The following is a 21,664-nucleotide window of genomic DNA, read 5'->3' as shown; positions in this document are numbered from 1 at the left end:
ATGTTTCCAAACGTCCACTGTTTTGGTAAGAGCGGTATGTCTTGACTGTTGCAGTGTTTTGATGAATAGGCATTCCAGCTCCTGAGAGGCAAAGCCTGCCATCTAGTGTTTAACAATGAGACATTTGTTAGAAATAACTGCACTTAAGCAATCCATCATTTATAAGTTCAATGTTTATTTTTTTATACAATGTATAGATACGATGAACACAGACGTTCATCAGACTGGCCAGGTATTGGGAGGAGGGTTGATGCCGCATTTGAGTTACAAGGTAGCCTATAAAACAGTTTGCCATGTCACCTTGCCTTCAATTGCATACATTTTGATATCATGACACATTTGTGTTATCTTGATTACAAGGCCCACTTTAACAAAACATTATCATGTTTTCTCACCAACAGGTACAATCTACCTCTTCAGTGGAACAAAGGCATACAACTATGACTACAGACAGAACCGGGAGCTGAGTCGAATCCTAGCAAATGCATGGCTGGGCTGCTAACATATCTGTCAAAGACACTAGACGTGATCCTACACTCCTTCATGAAAAGGAATACTACTTACAGACATTTTACATTTAAGTCATTTAGCAGACGCTCTTATCCAGAGCGACTTACAGAAGCACCTCACCTTGCATGAACCAAGATAACTCATCAGTTGAATGTTGATGACAGTGTTGCAAGGAGTTAAATGACATCATCAAGCAACCGTCTTCAAGGCCAGTTCACTTAAATCCCAGTGGTATCTTTCTGTATGTGTACAGAACATAAAATACAAATGTATTAATTGTATTATAATGTAGTAACATGTTACACTTCTGAATTGTATTTCAATAAAATAGGTATTTTGAATTTTGAATGTTAATAGATGTGCTTCCATTGACTGATCAAAGATATTCAAACTAACCACTGCATTATCCTGACAATGTATACCTACAGTATGCCTAAACCTCACCCTAACAATCACCCCAAACTCTACGCACCACCTCCTGAAATGTTATCAGGAGGATGATCCCTCTTCCGTGAGAATAGGGGCTTGTCCTAACGTTTACAGCAATGTTCAACAGCACAAAGCCGACTTTGGCATCTCACTCATGTTCTGATTGGAACCATGCACACCACAGGTTAAAATAGAGTGTGGACAGGGCAGGGTGATAGAGAAAGTGAGGGTCTCCCTCTCTGCATTATGACAGGTTTGTAAATTATGGGTCTTTCTACGGGTTCCGCGGTCCTGTTTCTGGCCTGTTTGGGTCTGTGTCAGGCTGCCCCCACCAGCACTCCAGAGGTCCAAACATCACCAGAGGATGACGAGACAGTTGCTAGGGTAATTTAGCATTACATGGCTCAGTGTGTTGCTACCCGTACTGTCAGTATTATCTCAGAATGAGGCGAGAAAATACTTGTTAGTCTACTTGTTATGCTTGTTATGTACTGTTTTGCATGAGAGTCCTAATAGGCATGATAGTTTCAAATGTTGTCTCTAATCCTCCTTCTACACCAGGACTACCTGTCTCAATACTACACAGATGTGGGGTTGACGAAATCAACTTCCCAGAGTATTATCAAGCCTGACATTCACAAGAGCCTGGAGGCCATGCAGGCGTTCTTTGGCCTGGAGGTCACTGGGGTTCTGGACAAAAACACTCTGGAGGTGATGAAGGAGTCCAGGTGTGGAGTGTCTGACATCAGCAGATATGGACACTTCCACAGGAAACCAAAATGGGAGAAGAGCACTGTCACCTACAGGTATAGTAAAAGCTCTTTAAGTGCATTAAGTTTGACAGCTAAAATCATTGAAAATAATATGGTATTCATGGATAATTGTTGATCATCTGCTGAAATGTCAAATCCGTTGTTACCCAGCCTGGGTCATTGTGCAATGCCTAGGTTGCACTGCACTGCAGGAGTAAAATGGGTCCCTTTTACTTGTCAGGTAATGTCAATGAGTGAGTGCCGAATGACTTGTGTTTGACAGAATCACTCAGTACACACCAGACCTGAGGCAGAGTGATGTAGATGCAACTATAGCTCAGGCCTTCCAAATCTACAGTGATGTAATCGCTCAAGACTTCAAACAGATCTACACTGACACTGCCGACATCATGATCCTCTTCAAGGGTTGATGTGAGTATGGACTATCACAATGGTAAGGATTCAATACCATCTCTATACACTACTGACAAAATATCTTAAATCTCGCAAACACAGATCATGGGGACTTCTATCCTTTTGATGGCCAAATGGTGTCTTAGCCCTTGCCAACTCCCCTGGACGGGACCAAGGCGGGGAAACACACTTTGACGATGACAAAACCTGGACAATGAGCTAGAGGGGTGACCATCTGAACACACAACAATATTTAAAACATAGTGTTGACCGATTCACTTATTCAAAAGACTCACGTGTAATGTTGTCCTCAGGAGTGAATCTGCAGTTGGTGGCGGCCCATGAGTTTGGTCACGCTCCGGGACTTGACCACTCCAGGGACAGGAGAGCTCTGATGTTCCCCACCTATCAGTATGTAAATACCAATGGATACACACTGCCTGATGATGACAGACGTGGGGTCCAAGCCCTCTATGGTAATCAAACACATTGACAGCATTTCTATAGAATAATTCTGTTCACTACCTGTGTTTTTTATTACTATCTTTATGGAATCCTATTTACAGTACATGTTTGTGCGGTGTGTGTTATCTTAAAGGTACACGTACACCTCATCCCAAGCCTACACCCAAGCCAGAACCCAAACTAGGACCAGAGCCAGAACCTGAGGAGCCAACAGAGAACCCCAAGCCAGACTCCAGACCCAACCCCAAAGACGAGCAGTGCAACCGGGACCTGGTGTTTCACGCAGCCTCCTCTATCAGGGGAGAACTGTACTTCTTCAAAAATGGGTGAGTTGGATCCTTGCAAACATTTCCAATGCAAGACAATTTGATCATTATCTTGTAAGAAAAGGCCTGAATGATTGCAACCTGTGTTTCAAGCTGATTCTCTGTCATTATAGGTACTACTGGCTGAAGAGCACTGCTGTCCAAGGAATTAGGCTGACTAAAGTGAGCTCGAGATGGGCTCAGATTAACTATGTCGATGCTGCCTATGAAATCCCAGCTAAATATGTGGTATATCTGTTTGAAGGTACAGTAATGACAGGAATGTCAAAAGCACCAAAAAAGGACAGCTAAATTTGATTTGTGTACTCCCACTCCCAAACTCTCTCGTACAAACAGTATGTCCTTCGTCTCATATTTCCACAGGTGACAAATACTGGGGAATACAGTGCCTTGCAAAAGTATTCATCCCCCTTGGTGTTTTTTCCTATTTTGTTGCATTAGAACCTGTAATTGAATGGTTATGCACGATCAAGTTTGCAGTTTTTTTTGTCTTATTTCTTTGTTTAACAATAAAAAATATGTTGTATCTTCAAAGTGGTAGGCATGTTGTGTAAATCAAATGATACAAAATCAATTTTAATTCCAGGTTGTAAGGTAAAATAACAGGAGAAATGCCAAGGGGTGAATACTTTCGCAAGACACTGTAAGGGCTAATGCAAAGACAATCCTCCCTGGTTATCAAAAGTCAATCTCCAACTTGGGTACCCCCTTATCAGTGACTAAGTTAGATGCATCTGTGTATGTGCCAACCAGAGGGAAAACTCTCTTCTTAGTTGGCAACAAATGCTGGAGGTGAGTTTACATTTACATTTTACATTTAAGTCATTTAGCAGACGCTCTTATCCAGAGCGACTTACAAAATAGTGCATTCACCTTATGATATCCAGTGGAACAACCACTTTACAATAGTGCATCTAAATCTTTTAAGGGGGGGTTAGAAGGATTACTTTATCCTATCCTAGGTATTCCTTAAAGAGGTGGGGTTTCAGGTGTCTCCGGAAGGTGGTGATTGACTCCGCTGTCCTGGCGTCGTGAGGGAGTTTGTTCCACCATTGGGGTGCCAGAGCAGCGAACAGTTTTGACTGGGCTGAGCGGGAACTGTGCTTCCTCAGAGGTAGGGGGGCCAGCAGGCCAGTGGTGGATGAACGCAGTGCCCTTGTTTGGGTGTAGGGCCTGATCAGAGCCTGAAGGTATGGAGGTGCCGTTCCCTTCACAGCTCCGTAGGCAATCACCATGGTCTTGTAGCGGATGCGAGCTTCAACTGGAAGCCAGTGGAGAGAGCGGAGGAGCGGGGTGACGTGAGAGAACTTGGGAAGGTTGAACACCAGACGGGCTGCGGCGTTCTGGATGAGTTGTAGGGGTTTAATGGCACAGGCAGGGAGCCCAGCCAACAGCGAGTTGCAGTAATCCAGACGGGAGATGACAAGTGCCTGGATTAGGACCTGCGTGAGGCAGGGTCGTACTCTGCGAATGTTGTAGAGCATGAACCTACAGGATCGGGTCAGCGCCTTGATGTTAGTGGAGAACGACAGGGTGTTGTCCAGGATCACGCCAAGGTTCTTAGCACTCTGGGAGGAGGACACAAGGGAGTTGTCAACCGTGATGGCGAGATCATGGAACGGGCAGTCCTTCCCCGGGAGGAAGAGCAGCTCCGTCTTGCCGAGGTTCAGCTTGAGCTGGTGATCCGTCATCCACACTGATATGTCTGACAGACATGTAGAGATGCGATTCGCCGCCTGGTTATCAGAAGGGGGAAAGGAGAAGATTAATTGTGTGTCGTCTGCATAGCAATGATAGGAGAGACCATGTGAGGATATGACAGAGCCAAGTGACTTGGTGTATAGCGAGAATAGGAGAGGGCCTAGAACAGAGCCCTGGGGGACACCAGTGGTGAGAGCGCATGGTGCGGAGACAGATTCTCGCCACGCCATCTGGTAGGAGCGACCTGTCAGGTAGGACGCAATCCAAGCGTGGGCCGCGCCGGAGATGCCCAACTCGGAGAGGGTGGAGAGGAGGATCTGATGGTTCACAGTATCAAAGGCAGCAGATAGGTCTAGAAGGATGAGAGCAGAGGAGAGAGAGTTAGCTTTAGCAGTGCGGAGAGCCTCCGTGACACAGAGAAGAGCAGTCTCAGTTGAATGCCCAGTCTTGAAACCTGACTGATTAGGATCAAGAAGGTCATTCTGAGAGAGATAGCAGGAGAGCTGGCCAAGGACGGCACGTTCAAGAGTTTTGGAGAGAAAAGAAAGAAGGGATACTGGTCTGTAGTTGTTGACATCGGAGGGATCGAGTGTAGGTTTTTTTCAGAAGGGGTGCAACTCTCGCTCTCTTGAAGACGGAAGGGACGTAGCCAGCGGTCAAGGATGAGTTGATGAGCGAGGTGAGGAAGGGGAGAAGGTCTCCGGAAATGGTCTGGAGAAGAGAGGAGGGGATAGGGTCAAGTGGGCAGGTTGTTGGGTGGCCGGCCGTCACAAGACGCGAGATTTCATCTGGAGAGAGGGGAGAAAGAGGTCAAAGCACAGGGTAGGGCAGTGTGAGCAGGACCAGCGGTGTCGTTTGACTTAGCAAACGAGGATCGGATATCGTCAACCTTCTTTTCAAAATGGTTGACGAAGTCATCCGCAGAGAGGGAGGAGGGGGGGAGGGGGAGGAGGATTCAGGAGGGAGGAGAAGGTAGCAAAGAGCTTCCTAGGGTTAGAGGCAGATGCTTGGAATTTAGAGTGGTAGAAAGTGGCTTTAGCAGCAGAGACAGAAGAGGAGAATGTAGAGAGGAGTGAGTGAAAGGATGCCAGGTCCGCAGGGAGGCGAGTTTTCCTCCATTTCCACTCGGCTGCCCGGAGCCTTGTTCTGTGAGCTCGTAGTGAGTCGTCGAGCCACGGAGCAGGAGGGGAGGACCGAGCCGGCCTGGAGGATAGGGGACAGAGAAAATCAAATGATGCAGAAAGGGAGGAGAGGAGTTGAGGAGGCAGAATCAGGAGATAGGTTGGAGAAGGTTTGAGCAGAGGGAAAAGATGATAGGATGGAAGAGGAGAGAGTAGCGGGAGAGAGAGAGCGAAGGTTGGGACGGCGCAATACCATCCGAGTAGGGGCAGAGTGAGAAGTGTTGGATGAGAGCAAGAGGGAAAAGGATACAAGGTAGTGGTCGGAGATTTGGAGGGGAGTTGCAATGAGATTAGTGGAAGAACAGCATCTAGTAAAGATGAGGTCAAGCGTATTGCCTGCCTTGTGAGTAGGGGGGGAAGGTGAGAGGGTGAGGTCAAAAGAGGAGAGGAGTGGAAAGAAGGAGGCAGAGAGGAATGAGTCGAAGGTAGACGTGGGGAGGTTAAAGTCACCCAGAACTGTGAGAGGTGAGCCATCCTCAGGAAGGAACTTATCAAGGCGTCAAGCTCATTGATGAACTCTCCAAGGGAACCTGGAGGGCGATAAATGATAAGGATGTTAAGCTTGAAAGGGCTGGTAACTGTGACAGCATGGAATTCAAATGAGGAGATAGACAGATGGGTCAGGGGAGAAAGAGAGAATGTCCACTTGGGAGAGATGAGGATTCCAGTGCCACCACCCCTCTGGCTCGATGCTCTAGGGGTATGCGAGAACACGTGGGCAGACGAAGAGAGAGCAGTAGGAGTAGCAGTGTTATCTGTGGTAATCCATGTTTCCGTCAGCGCCAGGAAGTCTAGGGACTGGAGGGTAGCATAGGCTGAGATGAACTCAGCCTTGTTGGCTGCAGACCGGCAGTTCCAGAGGCTGCCGGAGACCTGGAACTCCACGTGGGTCGTGCGCGCTGGGACCACTAGGTTAGAGTGGCAGCGGCCACGCGGTGTGAAGCGTTTGTATGGCCTGTGCAGAGGGGAGAGAACAGGGATAGACAGACACATAGTTGACAAGCTACAGAAGTGTTGTTTCTTGTATTATTGTCTCTTGTGTCTTTAGAGAACTGTTTCACTTTGATATCCTTTTTCTTCTGTCCTGATTTTCTCTTTCTTTTCTTCTGTTAACTAGATATTCTTTGTTGTTCTTCGTTAGCTAGCTAGCTTCTTAGAGTTTAGAACATGATTTAATAAAGATGCCAATAATATATATATGTCATGCATTTTTCTGTATGATAACATGAATCTTTAGATTTAATAATAATAATAATACAAAATAATGATTTGATTGATAATTATGTTTCAGCTTTGAGGCAAGATGACAAATGGACTATGGATATCCTCAATCCATAACTCAGGATTTCCCAGGCATTGGCTCCAAAGTGGACGCTGTCTTTGAGAATTTGTTTTGCAATGAATATTATCTTCATATTATTACATACATGAGTTTATAAAGCGTTCAGCACAACATTTGCTCTGGACAAAACTTTTGCTGATAAAGCCAATGTTTCTTCCTATAGGTTACCTTTACTTCTCAGATTGTCCAAGGCAGAGTGAGTACAAACGGGTGATTGGTGTTCTTCTGAACTAAGGCTGGCTGGATTGCTCCTAAGATACTACTACTGCAGTTTCGCTAATTTTCTATCTCTGTAAATAATTGCAAAACTGTTGTAGGCTTACTACTGTGTTTCTTGCTTGTCTATCACTACAAAACAAGGGAAAGCTGTTATAGAGTGTATGTCTACTTTTATATTCATCCATAAATATGAATATGTGTATGGGCTCATCTCTAAAAGAGACCTTGGTCTCAGCATGACTCCCTGTCAAAATAAAGTTGAAATGCAATAAACAAGTGATTGCTGTATTTGATTTATGTCAAATGACGTGCATATAACTGTTGGGTATGTGTATTGTTAATATTGCGACAGTTCGTTTCTGGTATCAGAACAAAATAGTCAGCACATAGTAACTTCTAATTTATCTGTACTTTAATTAATGCAAACACGTGTATGGTAAATATGTCGTTCGTATACGGTCTCTCTATGACACCTCGCAGGGCAAACAGAGAAGAGGACGACACCTCCTTTGTTCTCTCTTTTATTCTCTGACAGAGTTAGTTCCTGCTCAATGCTGGCCTGTCAGAGGGAGGAGGAGCGTGGTTTAAACTCGCTCCTCCTATCGTCGGCGTGCAGGCTGGTCCCAGCCTCGTGACGCACTTCCTGTCGCCGGGTGTCGTTCTTCCTGTCTTCAGCAGTTGATTTATTCGTAGTTTATATACTTATTATTGTAGCATAGCTTCCCCGGTATATTATATAAGTTATGCAAACAAATATCCAGTTCAACCCTAACAGTATAATAGATCAAGGGTTGTTGTCTATTTCTTAATTAATGTCAAACTCCTATCAGCATAGCCTAGGGATTCAAATAAAAGTCAGATGTTGTGTAAGTCGACGTGTTTACTGTACCTTCTGGCATTGGCAGGACTGCTGGCACTTGTTTGTTTCTCATTTGATCATATCTGTTGTCAGAGAGCAAGATTCGAGATGTTCATTGATAAAACATTTATCATTAAATAAATGCAATTGATACAAATATTGATTAGTATTATTGTGAACGTAGCTCATACTCAGTTCCAACTACAGATACAGCATACTTGAGGACATCAGCTGTTGACAACAGGCTGCATAAAGAACTACATTTCCCAAATCTAAAAAAAGCGATTAAATGACAGGAAAGGCATGGTGCTCGTTTTAATACCTCCGAAGCTTAGTTTCCGTCAGTTTTCTGAAATAGTTCAGGCGATAAAAACAAGTCGACTGCACAACGCGTTGTTGGATTTTTGCAAACCTTTCATCATAGTAATTTTTGAGATTAGAAACAAACATACTCTCCGGGAAACGTGTTTGTTTGCTAGCGTCAAGCTTTTGCTGCAACGTGTAAGTTATGTAAACAATGCAATGGAGACAAGCGAAGAAGTGCTTCAGGGTTCTCCGATGATTCACGGAAAAGAGCAAGCACGAATTGACAGGAGTGGGGTAAGTTATAAAACGAATACTCGTACAAACGTTCATTAGCGTAAACTGCCGAGTTATCTACTTCCTACAAACCTCTCGCCTGCGTTCATTGATAGATAACTAGCTGGTAGTAGCTGCTCATGCGCCGTCGCCGATGACCATTTCAAACAATTTCCAAAACATCCTCATGCCTCTTATTTTCCCATGCAGTAGCTATGTTCTACAAAGTAATCTAGATGACCAGTTCTTGGATGTGTGTCTTCGTCTTGTTCCAGCCCTCAACGAGCAGAAACCAGACCACAGGAACTCCTCTCTCACCTATGGACCCACTGAACACACTGTCCAACTTCGAGTCAGAGATGGAGCCAGACGGACAGGGAAACTACTCTCTCTTCCCTGCCTTGGACAACATGGCCAGCCTGGCAGGAGCTGCCGAGGCTCTAGAGAGGTAAGCAATGCCAAATGTACAGCATACACACACACGTCCTTATTCTGTTGTGTGTAGGAGGACAAATAGGCTGCCACTACACAGGAAATATAATGTTGGGTCTTTCTGCTAGTATGATATGAGGACAAGTCTCTTACTTGAATATTTATTTGCTTTGTCTTAAACTTTCTACCTAAATATGAATATGTCTATTCATTATTTTTCCACAGTGAACCAGCTAACGATGTTGCAGACAAGCCCAATCTCACATGGCTTGATGCTGCGCAGGTACGGTATTTTTTTAACACAGCACTGTCTGTAGGCTACTGTATGTACCATGTTGACATTTAAAATCAGATTGCTGTCTGTCAGTGAAATACAGCAGCAATACAGTCTGCTCTTTCCCAGATTGTACTGGAGGCAGCTGGACGCCCAATGCATATCAAGGAGATCAAACAGCAAATCATTGACAGGGGATTGGTTCAGTCCAAGTACAGTACATCATTATCAATTCTATAGATATACAATGCATTTTAAATAAAGACAAAATGCGTCAACTGCATGCTTTTAAAAAAAATATATATATTTGAAGCTTTCAAAAACATTCCTGATAGATCAACAGCATGATATTCCCAGTAATCATTCCTCAACTGTCCATAACCACATTTATATTCTATTTCTGGACAGTGCGAAGTCAAGCCTTGAGGCTGTCATGTACCGTGAGGTAAGACTAATGAGACACTTCAATGGCCGTGATAGGTCCAAAGCTCATAGCATCTCCATTTTCTTTGCTGTACTCCAATGGACTCCACACCAAGGCCACTATAAATTAAGCAGTTCACTTTATTTTCATTATTTGTGCTGTACATTATCGAAGTGGATATTTCAGTATTACAAAAAAATACATTTTTTTTGCTTTCTGCATATCATTTCTCTGTTGCTTTCCCTTCCTTTTGTTATTGAAAGAAAGGCCGTTAGTTGAACGTAAGACAGGTTTGCACATCAAAGGCCTGTGCCTTGAACCAGAGAGAATGCAATTGTGCTCTCTGCTATAGTGTGCCAGGATTAGAACATTCATCATGATGCTCTTAAGTAGCAGTTAACACAGGCTAGATCTTATTCATTCAAGGTTACAACAGTGAGACCTGCCCTTAAGACATTTGTCAGTTCCCCAACACCTAGCCTTGGCCTTAGTATCCCACTATGTTGCAGACACAGAAAGGCAGCAGGAGATTCAAGAGGATTGAGAACAGAAATGGAGTCTTTGCACTGTTGGTAAGTTATCATTATGCAAAGGATGTCAGAAGAAATCCCTTTAGTTCAATTCTATCACTGCTGATCTGACAAATATAGACATTTAGGAGAGTGCAGTGGAAGATCAATGTGTTTGGATAATTAACATATTTTTTTTCCTTATATAGTCATTGTAGCCATGTTACTTTGCTCTGTCACAGTTTTCATTTTGCGTTGCATCAGTTACTGTTCCAGATATACCTCATCCACATAACATTGTCATTGTATGCACAATCATATGATGTGGATCATGGCCTACATTGCCACTAGTATTTGAATGTGGTGTTATGATGCAATGCCCACTGAGTTTGGTCTCTCGCCATTCACAGACAGATGATGAGGGGCAGCAGGCTCTACAGTCCTTCACCACCCAGTCTTTCATGGGGTCTCCCCCCCAGTCAACCTTCTCCAGCTCTGGCTCTGCAGCCTCTCTGCCTCCCTTCCCCTCCCCCACAGGTCTCTCTGAGACCAGGCCCAAGACCAAGAAAGGCCCACGCAAGAACCAGAACGAAAAGTACAGACTAAAGTACCTCAGACTACGCAAAGCAGCACTGGCCATGATTTTTGTGAGTACTCTACATACTAAAGACAATCACTTGAATCAGTATTATTCAAGTTATTTCTGTAACACAATGTGTTCAGATGCTACATGCGTCCACCATAACACTTAGATGTATGGAAGAGAAATGTTGGAGATGTATAGTAGACTATGGTATTATAGGCCGAGGGCTGAAGTCACAAACTGAATATCCCACAGGAGAATGCGGCTCTCTGTGATGAAGTTGCCCACTTAGAGGAGAAGTTTGTGCGAGCAAAAGAGGAGCGCAGGTGAGTTTAACTGTGCTATATTGATGCATTTTCCCCCCCTTTTTTTCTTTTGGACACTGATTGACAGGTACTTTGAAAACAGTTTTTGTTGTCTAATCGGGCATCTCTTGTGCTTTGTTTTCCAGGTTCTTACTGAAATCGCTGTTGCAGTACCAGTCTGTGTCAGAGGGGGAGCTGCTCACTGCTGCTACTACCAGCTCTCACCCCCCTGTGACCTTCAGTGCCGTCCCAACGGGGGCGTCAGTCCTGCCTGTGGGTCATAACCTGGCCTCTGGGACCTCTGGGGCAGAGGAGGGCCTTCCTAAGAAGCCTAAGAAGGAACGAGGCAGGGAGAATGGAAAAGACGACGGTGGGTAGAGCCATGTTTATACCAGCCTACCTGTAGATAAGACAGATTCTTATGTCTTGTAATGATGGGTAGCACAGTATTTTCTTTGACTCCATAAAATACATTTTCCTCAGGTCCAAAAAGAATGTCAAAAAAGCGGAAGCTTGCTGACGCGGGGTCTCGTAAGCTGGTTCAGCCCATCGCTCTGGACTCCTCAGGACGTCCTGTCTTCCCCATAGTACTGGGGGGTCTGACTGTGTACAGTCTAGGGGAGGTCTGTGTCTCAACTCATACTTATGCCTCACATTTGCTCTTTATAAACACTGTCCAACTTATCTTACATTGTTCTCCTCACTTGCATAACCATTCTGTTGAAAGTACTGAACAGATTTCCACCATAGGCAGAACATTCATGTTGGTCAGGATCAGTGTCTATGAAAGGAGACCAGGAGAGGCTATTTAAGACTGTTGGGACACAGCCCATGACTTCTCAGATCAGTGGCTAGAGAATAATGAATGATGTCCTTCCTTGTTCCAGATTATCACAGACAGGATGCTGTTCCATGACCAGTGTGCCATCTACCCAGTGGGTTTCTGTAGCACACGCTTCTTCGCCAGCATGAAGAGCCCTGATCAGCAGTGCCTCTACACCTGCCAGATTAAGGACGGGGGTGGTGGCCCACAGGTACACTCGCACTAATGGAGCTATAAAACATTATGAAGTCAAGTGCTAAGTAAGTCAATGAGGTGCTGTGAGACAGCTTATGTTTTTGTGAGGAGTGTTTTCCTTATCAAACCATCTCCCTCCTCCCAGTTTGAGATCGTGCCTGAGGAAGACCCTCAGAATGCCATAGCTGCCTCCTCTGCCCTCACCTGCCATTCCAACCTGCTGAAGGCCATTGGTGCTCTAAGGTACCTGCTTGCTGTACAGACTGGCTTACAGAATCAGTGGATGCATTTCATTGTATGACTTTTCTCTCATTATCTTACGTCTATACCCCTACAGATCTAAACCGGTGGCACCCATCGTGCCTTCTGGAGCAGACTTTTTCGGCTTCTCCCACCCCACCATCCAGAATCTGATCCAGAGCTGCCCAGGAGCACGCAAGTGCAGCAAGTGCGTCTCTAGTACTCAAGTATAATGTCATGGACCTCACAGGAAATTAATTGAACGTTGCACATTATCTTTGTGGAGATTGTAATTGGTGCATTTCCTGAGTTCAGATGAACTGACCTTTAATATACTCTCTCATATCTGCTAAAGTACATGTAGCTGAACAACTTATGTGTTGCTTATTGGTGTGATATGTCCCTGTAGTTATCAGTGGATCCGTTTTGAGGTGTGTCGTCCAGGCGACGGCCAGGTTCCACACAGCCTGTCTGAGGACGATGCCTCAGTCAACTTTGAGGCCTACCAGAGACACCAGGGCTTTGATGACAGCATCAGGGGGGAGCACAATCTAGTAGGTGAGGCCGAGCAGTTTGCCACACTTTCTCTACCTACCTGTACACCCCCTAGGCTCAGCATTTAGCATATAATGGCCTTTGTTTATTATTCTTGTTGTCTGCTAGCGGAAATAGAAAGCAATGATATTATGGGTCAACGATCCACAGTCAAGATCTGATTTCAACCACTCAATCCCATTTTCTTTCCCCAGGCATGACTCCACAATCCCCTGGTTCCTCTCACCAGCATCTTCTGAGCTCACCCACCCTTCAACCTTCTACATCTTACTTCAGCCACTGATCCGTTCCTCCTCAACCTCCAGACCAGTGAAGTAGTGGAAAAGAAAAAACTGATAAACGATGATCGCCTTTTGCGGTTAATAAAGTAACGCTCCATATATTTTCAATGCATTTATTTGTGATAGGTGGGTAAATGCTCGTGCAAAATAAATTAAATGGCATTTACCCTCCACTACACCACTGCTCTAGAAAGCCTGGTGACGCCTGTGTGGAGGTTCTCAATAGGACCAGTTGCGTCTGTACTGACATTGACAGTCCTAGAAGGAACCAAGAAGAGGAGACTACAGAATCATGTTCTCTTCCATTTAAACGATCAATGTACGTTGTTGTTGTTATCATGTGAAAGAAAGTTGATCTGACCGCCCTCTGCAGGTCTCTTTGTGTAGATGATCAAGTTGGCCCCTGTATGTAATACTGTAGTTAGTACTATAAAATGGGTGGTTCGAGCCCTGAATGCTGATTGGTATACCACGGGTATGACAAAACATTTATTTTTACTGTTCTAATTACATTGGTAACCAGTTTAATAACAATAAGGCACCTCGGGGGTTTGTGATATATGGCCAATATACCAAGGCTAAGGGCTGTATCCAGGCACTTAACAGTCCTTAACCGTGGTATATTGGCCATATACCACACCCCCTCCTGCCTTACTGCTTAACTATAGTTGATTTGGTGGACAATGTAAAATGGACTACACCTGGCATTTCAATAAAAACATTTTATTTCATTGATCATCAAATAATAGAACAAGGTAAAAATCATTTCTCATATTGTATCATTCAAAAACACATTTCCTACCCAGATGGGTTGACTAATCCATTCCTAGCGGGGGGGGGTTCTCGTCTCACTGCTCGTCTGGCCAGCGGTTGAGAGTGAAGGGAGGTGCAGGTAGAACCCCATCAGCACTGTAAACAGGACATGCCTTAAAGTCACAAGGCCAGTCCCTCCATGCGTAGCGCAGGCCGGCTACATTGTCCATGGAACAGTAATTCGTGTACACTTGGACGGCGTTAACGCCCCACTGCAGTATGGGAGCTGGGACCCACACCTTTTATCAAGGTGGAAAAGCCTGCATGAGCCAAGCTGCTGACAACACCAAAGAAAGAATTCAGACCAAGTTGATACAGCCCATCCTGTTCATGGTCGGTAGAAACACTACACTATAAGTTAATACACATTACAAGTACAGCAATCAGACTTGAAAGATATCTTTGGATTGAGCGACGAAGATTCTCTGGTTATAAATAATGTTGAGATACTGGTCATTGACCAGGACCCGGCTAGGGAAAGGCCCCTGGAATGAGACGCCCTCCTCCCCATAAGCCACAGCTCTCGCCCCTAGAGACAGTCTATAGGCCACGCCCTGCTTGTCCCGGGGATGGATACTGGAACAAAGTCACTGGTAAACATCTTGTTCCACATTCTAATATCCTCATTAGTGTACCACTTAGAATGATGCAATGCATGCATCCTAAGTGGTATGTTAGTTTCGATATTGGAACATAGCCTTGTATTCTCACAGTATTCAAATGTGAACTGCTTAAAGCTTTTAGAAGAGTACAGGCTTATCAAATACTGTGGTATCCATTCTATGATTGTTACTTACCTGCCAAAAGGAGACATTTCATCTCCTAAGTCCATAGCAACGGCCATGAATGTGTTCTTCATACGCAGGTTGGGAGCAAAGCCATAGTCTGCAGTCTGGTGCCAGCGTATGTTTGGAAATCCCTCACTTAAGGAGGCCTTTATATATGTAGAGACCTCAGGACAAATATATAGACAGAATCAACGTAACAGCGTAAGAAGCAGTGGATAACATCCTGGAGTGATACATTGTCAAAGCAATGTAGTGATTCCTACTATTCAAGATGGTTGCAAGAAAAAGTATGTGAACCCTTTGGAAATACCTGGATTTTTGCATAAATTGGTCATACAATTTGATCTGATCTTCATCTAGGTCACAATAGACAACACAGTCTGCTTAAACTAATAACATAAACAAGTATACATTTTAATGTCTTTATTGAACACACCGTGTAAACATTCACAGTGCAGGGTGGAAAAAGTATCTCAATCGGGTTGAGGTCAGGACTCTGACTGGGCCACTCCAGAAGGTGTATTTTCTTCTTTTAAAACCATAATGTTGTTGATTTATTTCTGTTTTGGGTTATTGTCCTGCTGCATCACCCAACTTCTGAACTTTAATTGGTGGACATTCTCCTGAAAAATGTCTTGATAAACTTGGGAATTCATTTTTCCGTCAATGATAGCACGCTGCCCAGGCCCTGAGGCAGCAAAGCAGCCCCTAACCATGATGCTCCCTCCACCATACTTTACAGTTGGGATGAGGTTTTGATGTTGGTGTGCTGTGCCTTTTTTTCTCCACACAGTGTTGTGTGGTCCTTCCAAACAACTCAACTGTAGTTTCATCTGTCCACAGAATATTTTGCCAGTAGCGCTGTGGAACATCCAGGTGCACTTTTGCAAACTTCAGATGTGCAGCAATGTTTTTTTTGGACAGGAGTGGCTTCTTCCATGGTGTCCTCCCATGAACACCATTCTTATTTGGTGTTTTACGTATTGTAGACTCGTCAACAGAGATGTTAGCATGTTCCAGAGATTTCTGTAAGTCTTTAGCTGAAACTCTAGGATTCTTCTTAACCTCATTGAGCGTTCTGCACTGTGCTCTTGCAGTCATCTTTGCAGGATGGCCACTCCTAGGGAGAATAGCAACTGTGCTGAACTTTCTCCATTCATAGACAATTTGTCTTAGTGTGGACTGATGAACATCAAGGCTTTTAAAGATACTTTTGTAACTCTTTCCAACTTTATGAAAGTCAATTCTTAATCTTAGGTCTTCTAAGATCTCATTTGTTCGAGGCATGGGTCACATCAGGCAATGCTTCTTGTGAATAGCAAATTCAAATTTTGTGAGTTTTGTTATCGGCAAGGCAGCTCTAAACAACATCTCCAATCTCGTCTCATTGATTGGACTCCAGGTCAGCGGGTTCCTGACTCGAATTAGCTTGGAGAAGTCATTAACCTAGAGGTTCACATACTTTCTCAACCTACAGTGTGAATGTTTAAATGATGTATTCAATATAAACAAGAAAAATACAATAATTTGTGTTACTAGGTTAAGCACACTATGTCTATTGTTGTGACTTAGATGTAGATCAGATCAAATTTGATGACCAATTTATGCATAAATCCAGGTAATTCCAAAGGGTTCATATACTTTTTCTTGCCACTGTACATTCACAGGGGATTAGGTTTTGTCACGATTTCATTTAGTGAACAAAGAGGAGAGCAGTTGTTGATGAATCCAATAAAAATCTATCCGGTTTATTACAATCATTTAGGGAGAACACCTTCAGAGCTGAAGCAAAGAAAATGTCTTACGGGCATGTCAGACATGTTAACGTGGCTGTTTCTATGCTGTTTGTATGCTGTTACTGTATGCTGTTACTGTATGCTAAAAGATGGGAGAAAACAGATGACTCCAAGCTGTTTTACCTTGGTACCAGAGGTCATGTTGAGAAGTGGATGGATCATGGCATTCCACAACAGAGTTAGTCCGCTTAGACAAATACATTGAAGGTGTATATGGCATGGGGATCCTGGATGAAAAGAACATAACATAGTCCAACTGATATCAAGTACCATAGATGAGAGGATATTTTTCTTAGTCCAAAAGAACAAGACACAAATATTCACTAGTCTACCCATCTACAATCCCTAAGAAAAATGCAATAATTTGCATACCTAACAAACATCTCTATTGCAAGAGTAAAGCTCCAGGGTCCCTGTACACTTACCCGTTAATCCTGTCCAGGTCACAGTGTTTGAGTGCTCGGGGGGAGGACCATGCCTCTACAGGTGTGCCTCCCCAGCAGGACGTCACTAGGCCGATGGGGTACTTCAGCGCCTTGTACAAGTGGCGCCCAAACATCCAGCACACTGCAGAGTAGTGCTTGAAATCCTCCCCCACTCAGCAACTCTGTTCAGGAGGTTTAAGATTTATTCCCATTATCAATTAAATGTATTAATACCATTTCACTTAGTCAGTTGGCTGACAGCTATCATTTGCATGAAATTTCACATCTAATTGAGCTAATAGACTGACTCCAGAGCCTATCCATACTTGCTGTGGGGACAGACCAGGGCATCTCCACTCCTGAAGGAACTTGGAGGCCAGAGCTAGCTCCTCTGATGCTTTGAACACCTTGAGGACAAGACATAATAATGGTATAACTCAGTTGGTAGAGCGTGGCGCTTGCAACGCCCTGGTTGTGGGTTTGATTCCCAAGGGGGACCAGTATGAAAATGCACTCAATACTCTAAGTCGCTCTGGATAAGAGCGTTTGCTAAATGACTCAAATAAATGTTTTAAAACAATGCAGACTCAGACTTATATTAACATTGCAGAGTAGTCTCAGAGGGAATCTTTGGAATCATGCCGTTTTCACCAGAGACGTTGTGAAAGCCATGTTGCTCTGTCCCCCACACAGCCAGACATCCCCAAACAGCACATCTGTGAGAGTGATACTGTGGTTGTTCTGGAGGACTGCAGTCACATTGTAGGGCCCGCCAGCTTCCATTGGGTCAAGGGTCATCCTCCATTTCCCTGGGAAGAGATTCAAAACCATGGATCAGTGAAGGTTACCCTTATGTGTTTATGTACAAGGCAAAAAAAGTGGAACACAGCACAATTAACTTCAAACAATTTTGGTGCTTTCTTTATTCCTCATACCCTTTTCCTCATTCTAACAGATGTGTCACCATCACCTTTACAGTACAATGTTATTTGTTAGAAAAATAACTTGACATGAGTTTAGGGATTTATCAACTTTCCTCTTTGAAATTCTGCTTACTTCATCCTCAGCTTCATGACATGACTGGATAGTCACGCTAAACTAAAGGCATTGTTGCGATCAGATAACTCACCGGCAGCCACACTGACAGCAGGTGCATTGTTAGTGAATGGTCCTCCTGATAGAAAGACCGTGACCTCAGTATCATCGGGTCCATAGCCCCACAACACAGCCCTCTCTGGGGCCTTCTGCAGAACCATGTGATCGCCATAATAGGAGGCAAATTGTAACCCACTGTCTGGAAACAAAAATGACTATTATTCATCTACTGTATTAGAAAATATATATTTATCCAGTCAATATTCAAGGCAATTAAACTAAATCATATTACACATATTCAAAGTAAGACTGTCAAATAACATCTAAATATTATCCAAACAGAAAAATATATTGAAATATACAGAGCATACAAAACATTAGTAACAACCTTCCTAATTTTGAGTTGCAAAAGCCTCAATTTGTCGGGGCAAAGACTCTACAAGGTGTTGAAAGTGTTCCACATGGATGCTGGCCCGTGTTGACTCCAATGATTCCCACAGTTGTCAAGTTGGCTGGATGTCCTTTGGGTGGTGGACCATTGTTGATACCAGTGGTGTAAAGTATTTAAGTAAAAATACTTGAAAGAACTACTTAAGTAGTTTTTTGGGGTATCTGTACTTTACTATTTATATTTTTGACAACTAACTTCACAACATTCCTGAAGAAAATGATGTACCTTTTACTCCATACATTTACCTTGACACCCAAAAGTACTCGTTTTTGAGCGCTTAGCAGGACAGGAAAATAGTCTAAATTCACACACTTACAGTGAGGGAAAAAAGTTTTTGATCCCCTGCTGATTTTGTATGTTTGCCCGCTGACAAAGTAATGATCAGTCTATCATTTTAATGGTAGGTTTATTTGAACAGTGAGAGACAGAAAAGAGAAAAAAAATCCAGAAAAAAACGCATGTCAAAAATGTTATAAATTGATTTGCATTTTAATGAGGGAAATAAGTATTTGACCCCCTCAATCAGAAAGATTTCTGGCTCCCAGTTGTCTTTTATACAGGTAACGAGCTGAGATTAGGAGCACACTCTTAAAGGGAGTGCTCCTAATCTCAGCTTGTTACCTGTATAAAAGACACCTGTCCACAGAAGCAATCAATCAATCAGATTCCAAACTCTCCACCATGGCCAAGACCAAAGAGCTCTCCAAGGATGTCAGGGACAAGATTGTAGACCTGCACAAGGCTGGAATGGGCTACAAGACCGGCGCCAAGCAGTTTGGTGAGAAGGTGACAACAGTTGGTGCGATTATTCGCAAATGGAAGAAACACAAAATAACTGTCAATCTCCCTCGGCCTGGGGCTCCATACAAGATCTCACCTTGTGGAGTTGCAATGATCATGAGAACGGTGAGGAATCAGCCCAGAACTACACGGGAGAATCTTGTCAATGATCTCAAGGCAGCTGGGACCATAGTTACCAAGAAAACAATTGGTAACACTATGCCGTGAAGGACTGAAATCCTGCAGTGCCCGCAAGGTCCCCCTGCTCAAGAAAGCACATATACATGCCCGTCTGAAGTTTGCCAATGAACATCTGAATGATTCAGAGGACAACTGGGTGAAAGTGTTGTGGTCAGATGAGACCAAAATGGAGCTCTTTGGCATCAACTCAACTCGCCGTGTTAGGAGGAGGAGGAACGCTGCCTATGACCCCAAGAACACCATCTCCACCGTCAAACATGGAGGTGGAAACATTATGCTTTGGGGGTGTTTTTCTGCTAAGGGGACAGGACAACTTCACCGCATCAAAGGGATGATGGACGGGGCCATGTACCGTCAAATCTTGGGAGAGAACCTCCTTCCCTCAGCCAGGGCATTGAAAATGGGTCGTGGATGGGTATTCTAGCATGACAATGACCCAAAACACATGGCCAAGGCAACAAAGGAGTGGCTCAAGAAGAAGCACATTAAGGTCCTGGAGTGGCCTAGCCAGTCTCCAGACCTCAATCCCATAGAAAATCTGTGGAGGGAGCTGAAGGATCAAGTTGCCAAACGTCAGCCTCAAAACTTAATGATTTAATGAAGATCTGCAAAGAGGAGTGGGACAAAATCCCTCCTGAGATGTGTGCAAACCTGGTGGCCAACTACAAGAAACGTCTGACCTCTGTGATTGCCAACAAGGGTTTTGCCTTGTGCCAAGTGCTAAGTCATGTTTTGCAGAGGGGTCAAATACTTATTTCCCTCATTAAAATGGAAATCAATTTATAAAGTTTTTAACATGTGTTTTTCTGGATTTTTTTGTTGTTATTCTGTCTCTCACTGTTCAAATAAACCTACCATTAAAATGATAGACTGATCATTTCTTTGTAAGTGGGCAAATGTACAAAATCAGCAGGGGATCAAATACTTTTTTCCCCCACTGTAGGTCCTGGATGGCAGGAAGGTTGGCCCCAGTGATGTACTGGGCCGTTCGCACTACCCTCTGTAGCGCCTTACGGTCAGATGCGAGCAGTTCCCATACCAAGGGGCGATGCAACCAGTCAGGATGCTCTTGATGGCGCAGCTGTAGAACCTTTTGAGGATCTGGGGACGCATGCCAAATATTTTCAGTCTCCAGAGGGGGAAAAGGTTTTGTCGTCCCCTCTTCACAACTGTCTTTGTATGTTTGGACCATGATAGTTTGTTGGTGATGTGGACACCAAGGAACTTGAAACTCTCGACCCGTTCTACTACAGCCCCGTCAATGTTAATGGTGGGCTGTTCGGCCCACCTTTCCCTGTAGTGCACAATCAGCTCCTTTGTCTTTCTCACATTGAGGGAGAGTTTGTTGTCCTGGCACCACACTGACAGTTCTCTGACCTCCTCCCTATAGGCCGTTGCCATACGTTTTGTTACATATCAAATTTATTTGTAAGGCCCTTCTTACATCAGCTGATATCTCAAAGTGCTGTACAGAAACCCAGCCTAAAACCCCAAACAGCAAGCAATGCAGGTGTAGAAGCACGGTGGCTAGGAAAAACTCCCTAGAAAGGCCAGAACCTAGGAAGAAGCCTAGATAGGAACCATGCTATGAGGGGTGGCCAGTCCTCTTCTGGCTGTGCTGGGTGGATATTATAACAGAACATGGCCAAGATGTTCAAATGTTCATAGATGACCAGCACGGTCAAATAATAATAATCACAGTGGTTGTCGAGGGTGCAACAGGTCAGCACCTAAGGAGTAAATGTCAGTTGGCTTTTCATAGCCAATCATTCAGAGTATCTCTATGGCTCCTGCTGTCTCTAGAGAGTTGAAAACAGCAGGTCTGGGACAGGTAGCACGTCTGGTGAACAGGTCAGGGTTCCATAGCCGCAGGCAGAACAGTTGAAACTGGAGCAGCACCACGGCCAGGTGGACTGG

At 44.1% G+C, this 21,664-nt stretch overlaps 2 protein-coding genes and 1 long non-coding RNA gene across 5 annotated transcripts; 1 reads left to right on the top strand and 2 right to left on the bottom strand.

The window, feature by feature from the left end:
• Nucleotides 1–155: 155 nt before the first annotated feature.
• On the bottom strand, nt 156–8,351 carry LOC123729286 (uncharacterized). Its single transcript, XR_006761012.1, has 2 exons — nt 8,229–8,351; nt 156–2,510 (listed from the first exon to the last, which is right to left on the bottom strand). It is a non-coding gene; the product is annotated as an uncharacterized lncRNA (long non-coding RNA).
• A 128-nt stretch (nt 8,352–8,479) lies between these two features.
• Nucleotides 8,480–13,505, top strand: tbrg1 (transforming growth factor beta regulator 1). Of its 3 annotated transcripts, none has more exons than XM_014163144.2 (15): nt 8,484–8,798; nt 9,053–9,225; nt 9,435–9,492; nt 9,613–9,695; nt 9,892–9,928; nt 10,417–10,479; nt 10,827–11,063; nt 11,255–11,325; nt 11,451–11,674; nt 11,788–11,927; nt 12,192–12,338; nt 12,468–12,565; nt 12,660–12,770; nt 12,972–13,116; nt 13,312–13,505. In XM_014163144.2, exons 1-15 carry the CDS (start codon nt 8,502–8,504, stop codon nt 13,315–13,317), a joined length of 1,890 nt encoding a protein of 629 aa, XP_014018619.1. In that variant the 5' UTR covers nt 8,484–8,501; the 3' UTR covers nt 13,318–13,505. The 3 variants fall into 3 exon arrangements, with proteins under 3 accessions (XP_014018618.1, XP_014018619.1, XP_014018617.1); XM_014163142.2 differs by having other exon boundaries at nt 8,485–8,798; nt 12,972–13,120; XM_014163143.2 differs by lacking the exon at nt 10,417–10,479 and having other exon boundaries at nt 8,480–8,798; nt 12,972–13,120.
• A 595-nt stretch (nt 13,506–14,100) lies between these two features.
• On the bottom strand, nt 14,101–18,611 carry LOC106581216 (sialate O-acetylesterase). Its single transcript, XM_045703399.1, has 9 exons — nt 18,608–18,611; nt 18,350–18,514; nt 17,872–18,029; nt 17,525–17,627; nt 17,221–17,392; nt 16,919–17,022; nt 15,009–15,186; nt 14,601–14,787; nt 14,101–14,453 (listed from the first exon to the last, which is right to left on the bottom strand). The coding sequence occupies exons 1-9, from the start codon at nt 18,609–18,611 to the stop codon at nt 14,247–14,249; spliced, it is 1,278 nt and encodes a 425-aa protein (XP_045559355.1). The 3' UTR covers nt 14,101–14,246.
• Between the last annotated feature and the right edge of the window lie 3,053 nt (nt 18,612–21,664).

The sequence above is a fragment of the Salmo salar genome, chromosome ssa20, assembly GCF_905237065.1.
Source record: "Salmo salar chromosome ssa20, Ssal_v3.1, whole genome shotgun sequence".
Taxonomy (NCBI): Eukaryota; Metazoa; Chordata; class Actinopteri; order Salmoniformes; family Salmonidae; genus Salmo; species Salmo salar.
The sequence above is the reverse complement of the archived record's forward strand: the minus strand, read 5'-3'. Positions and strand labels throughout refer to the sequence as shown.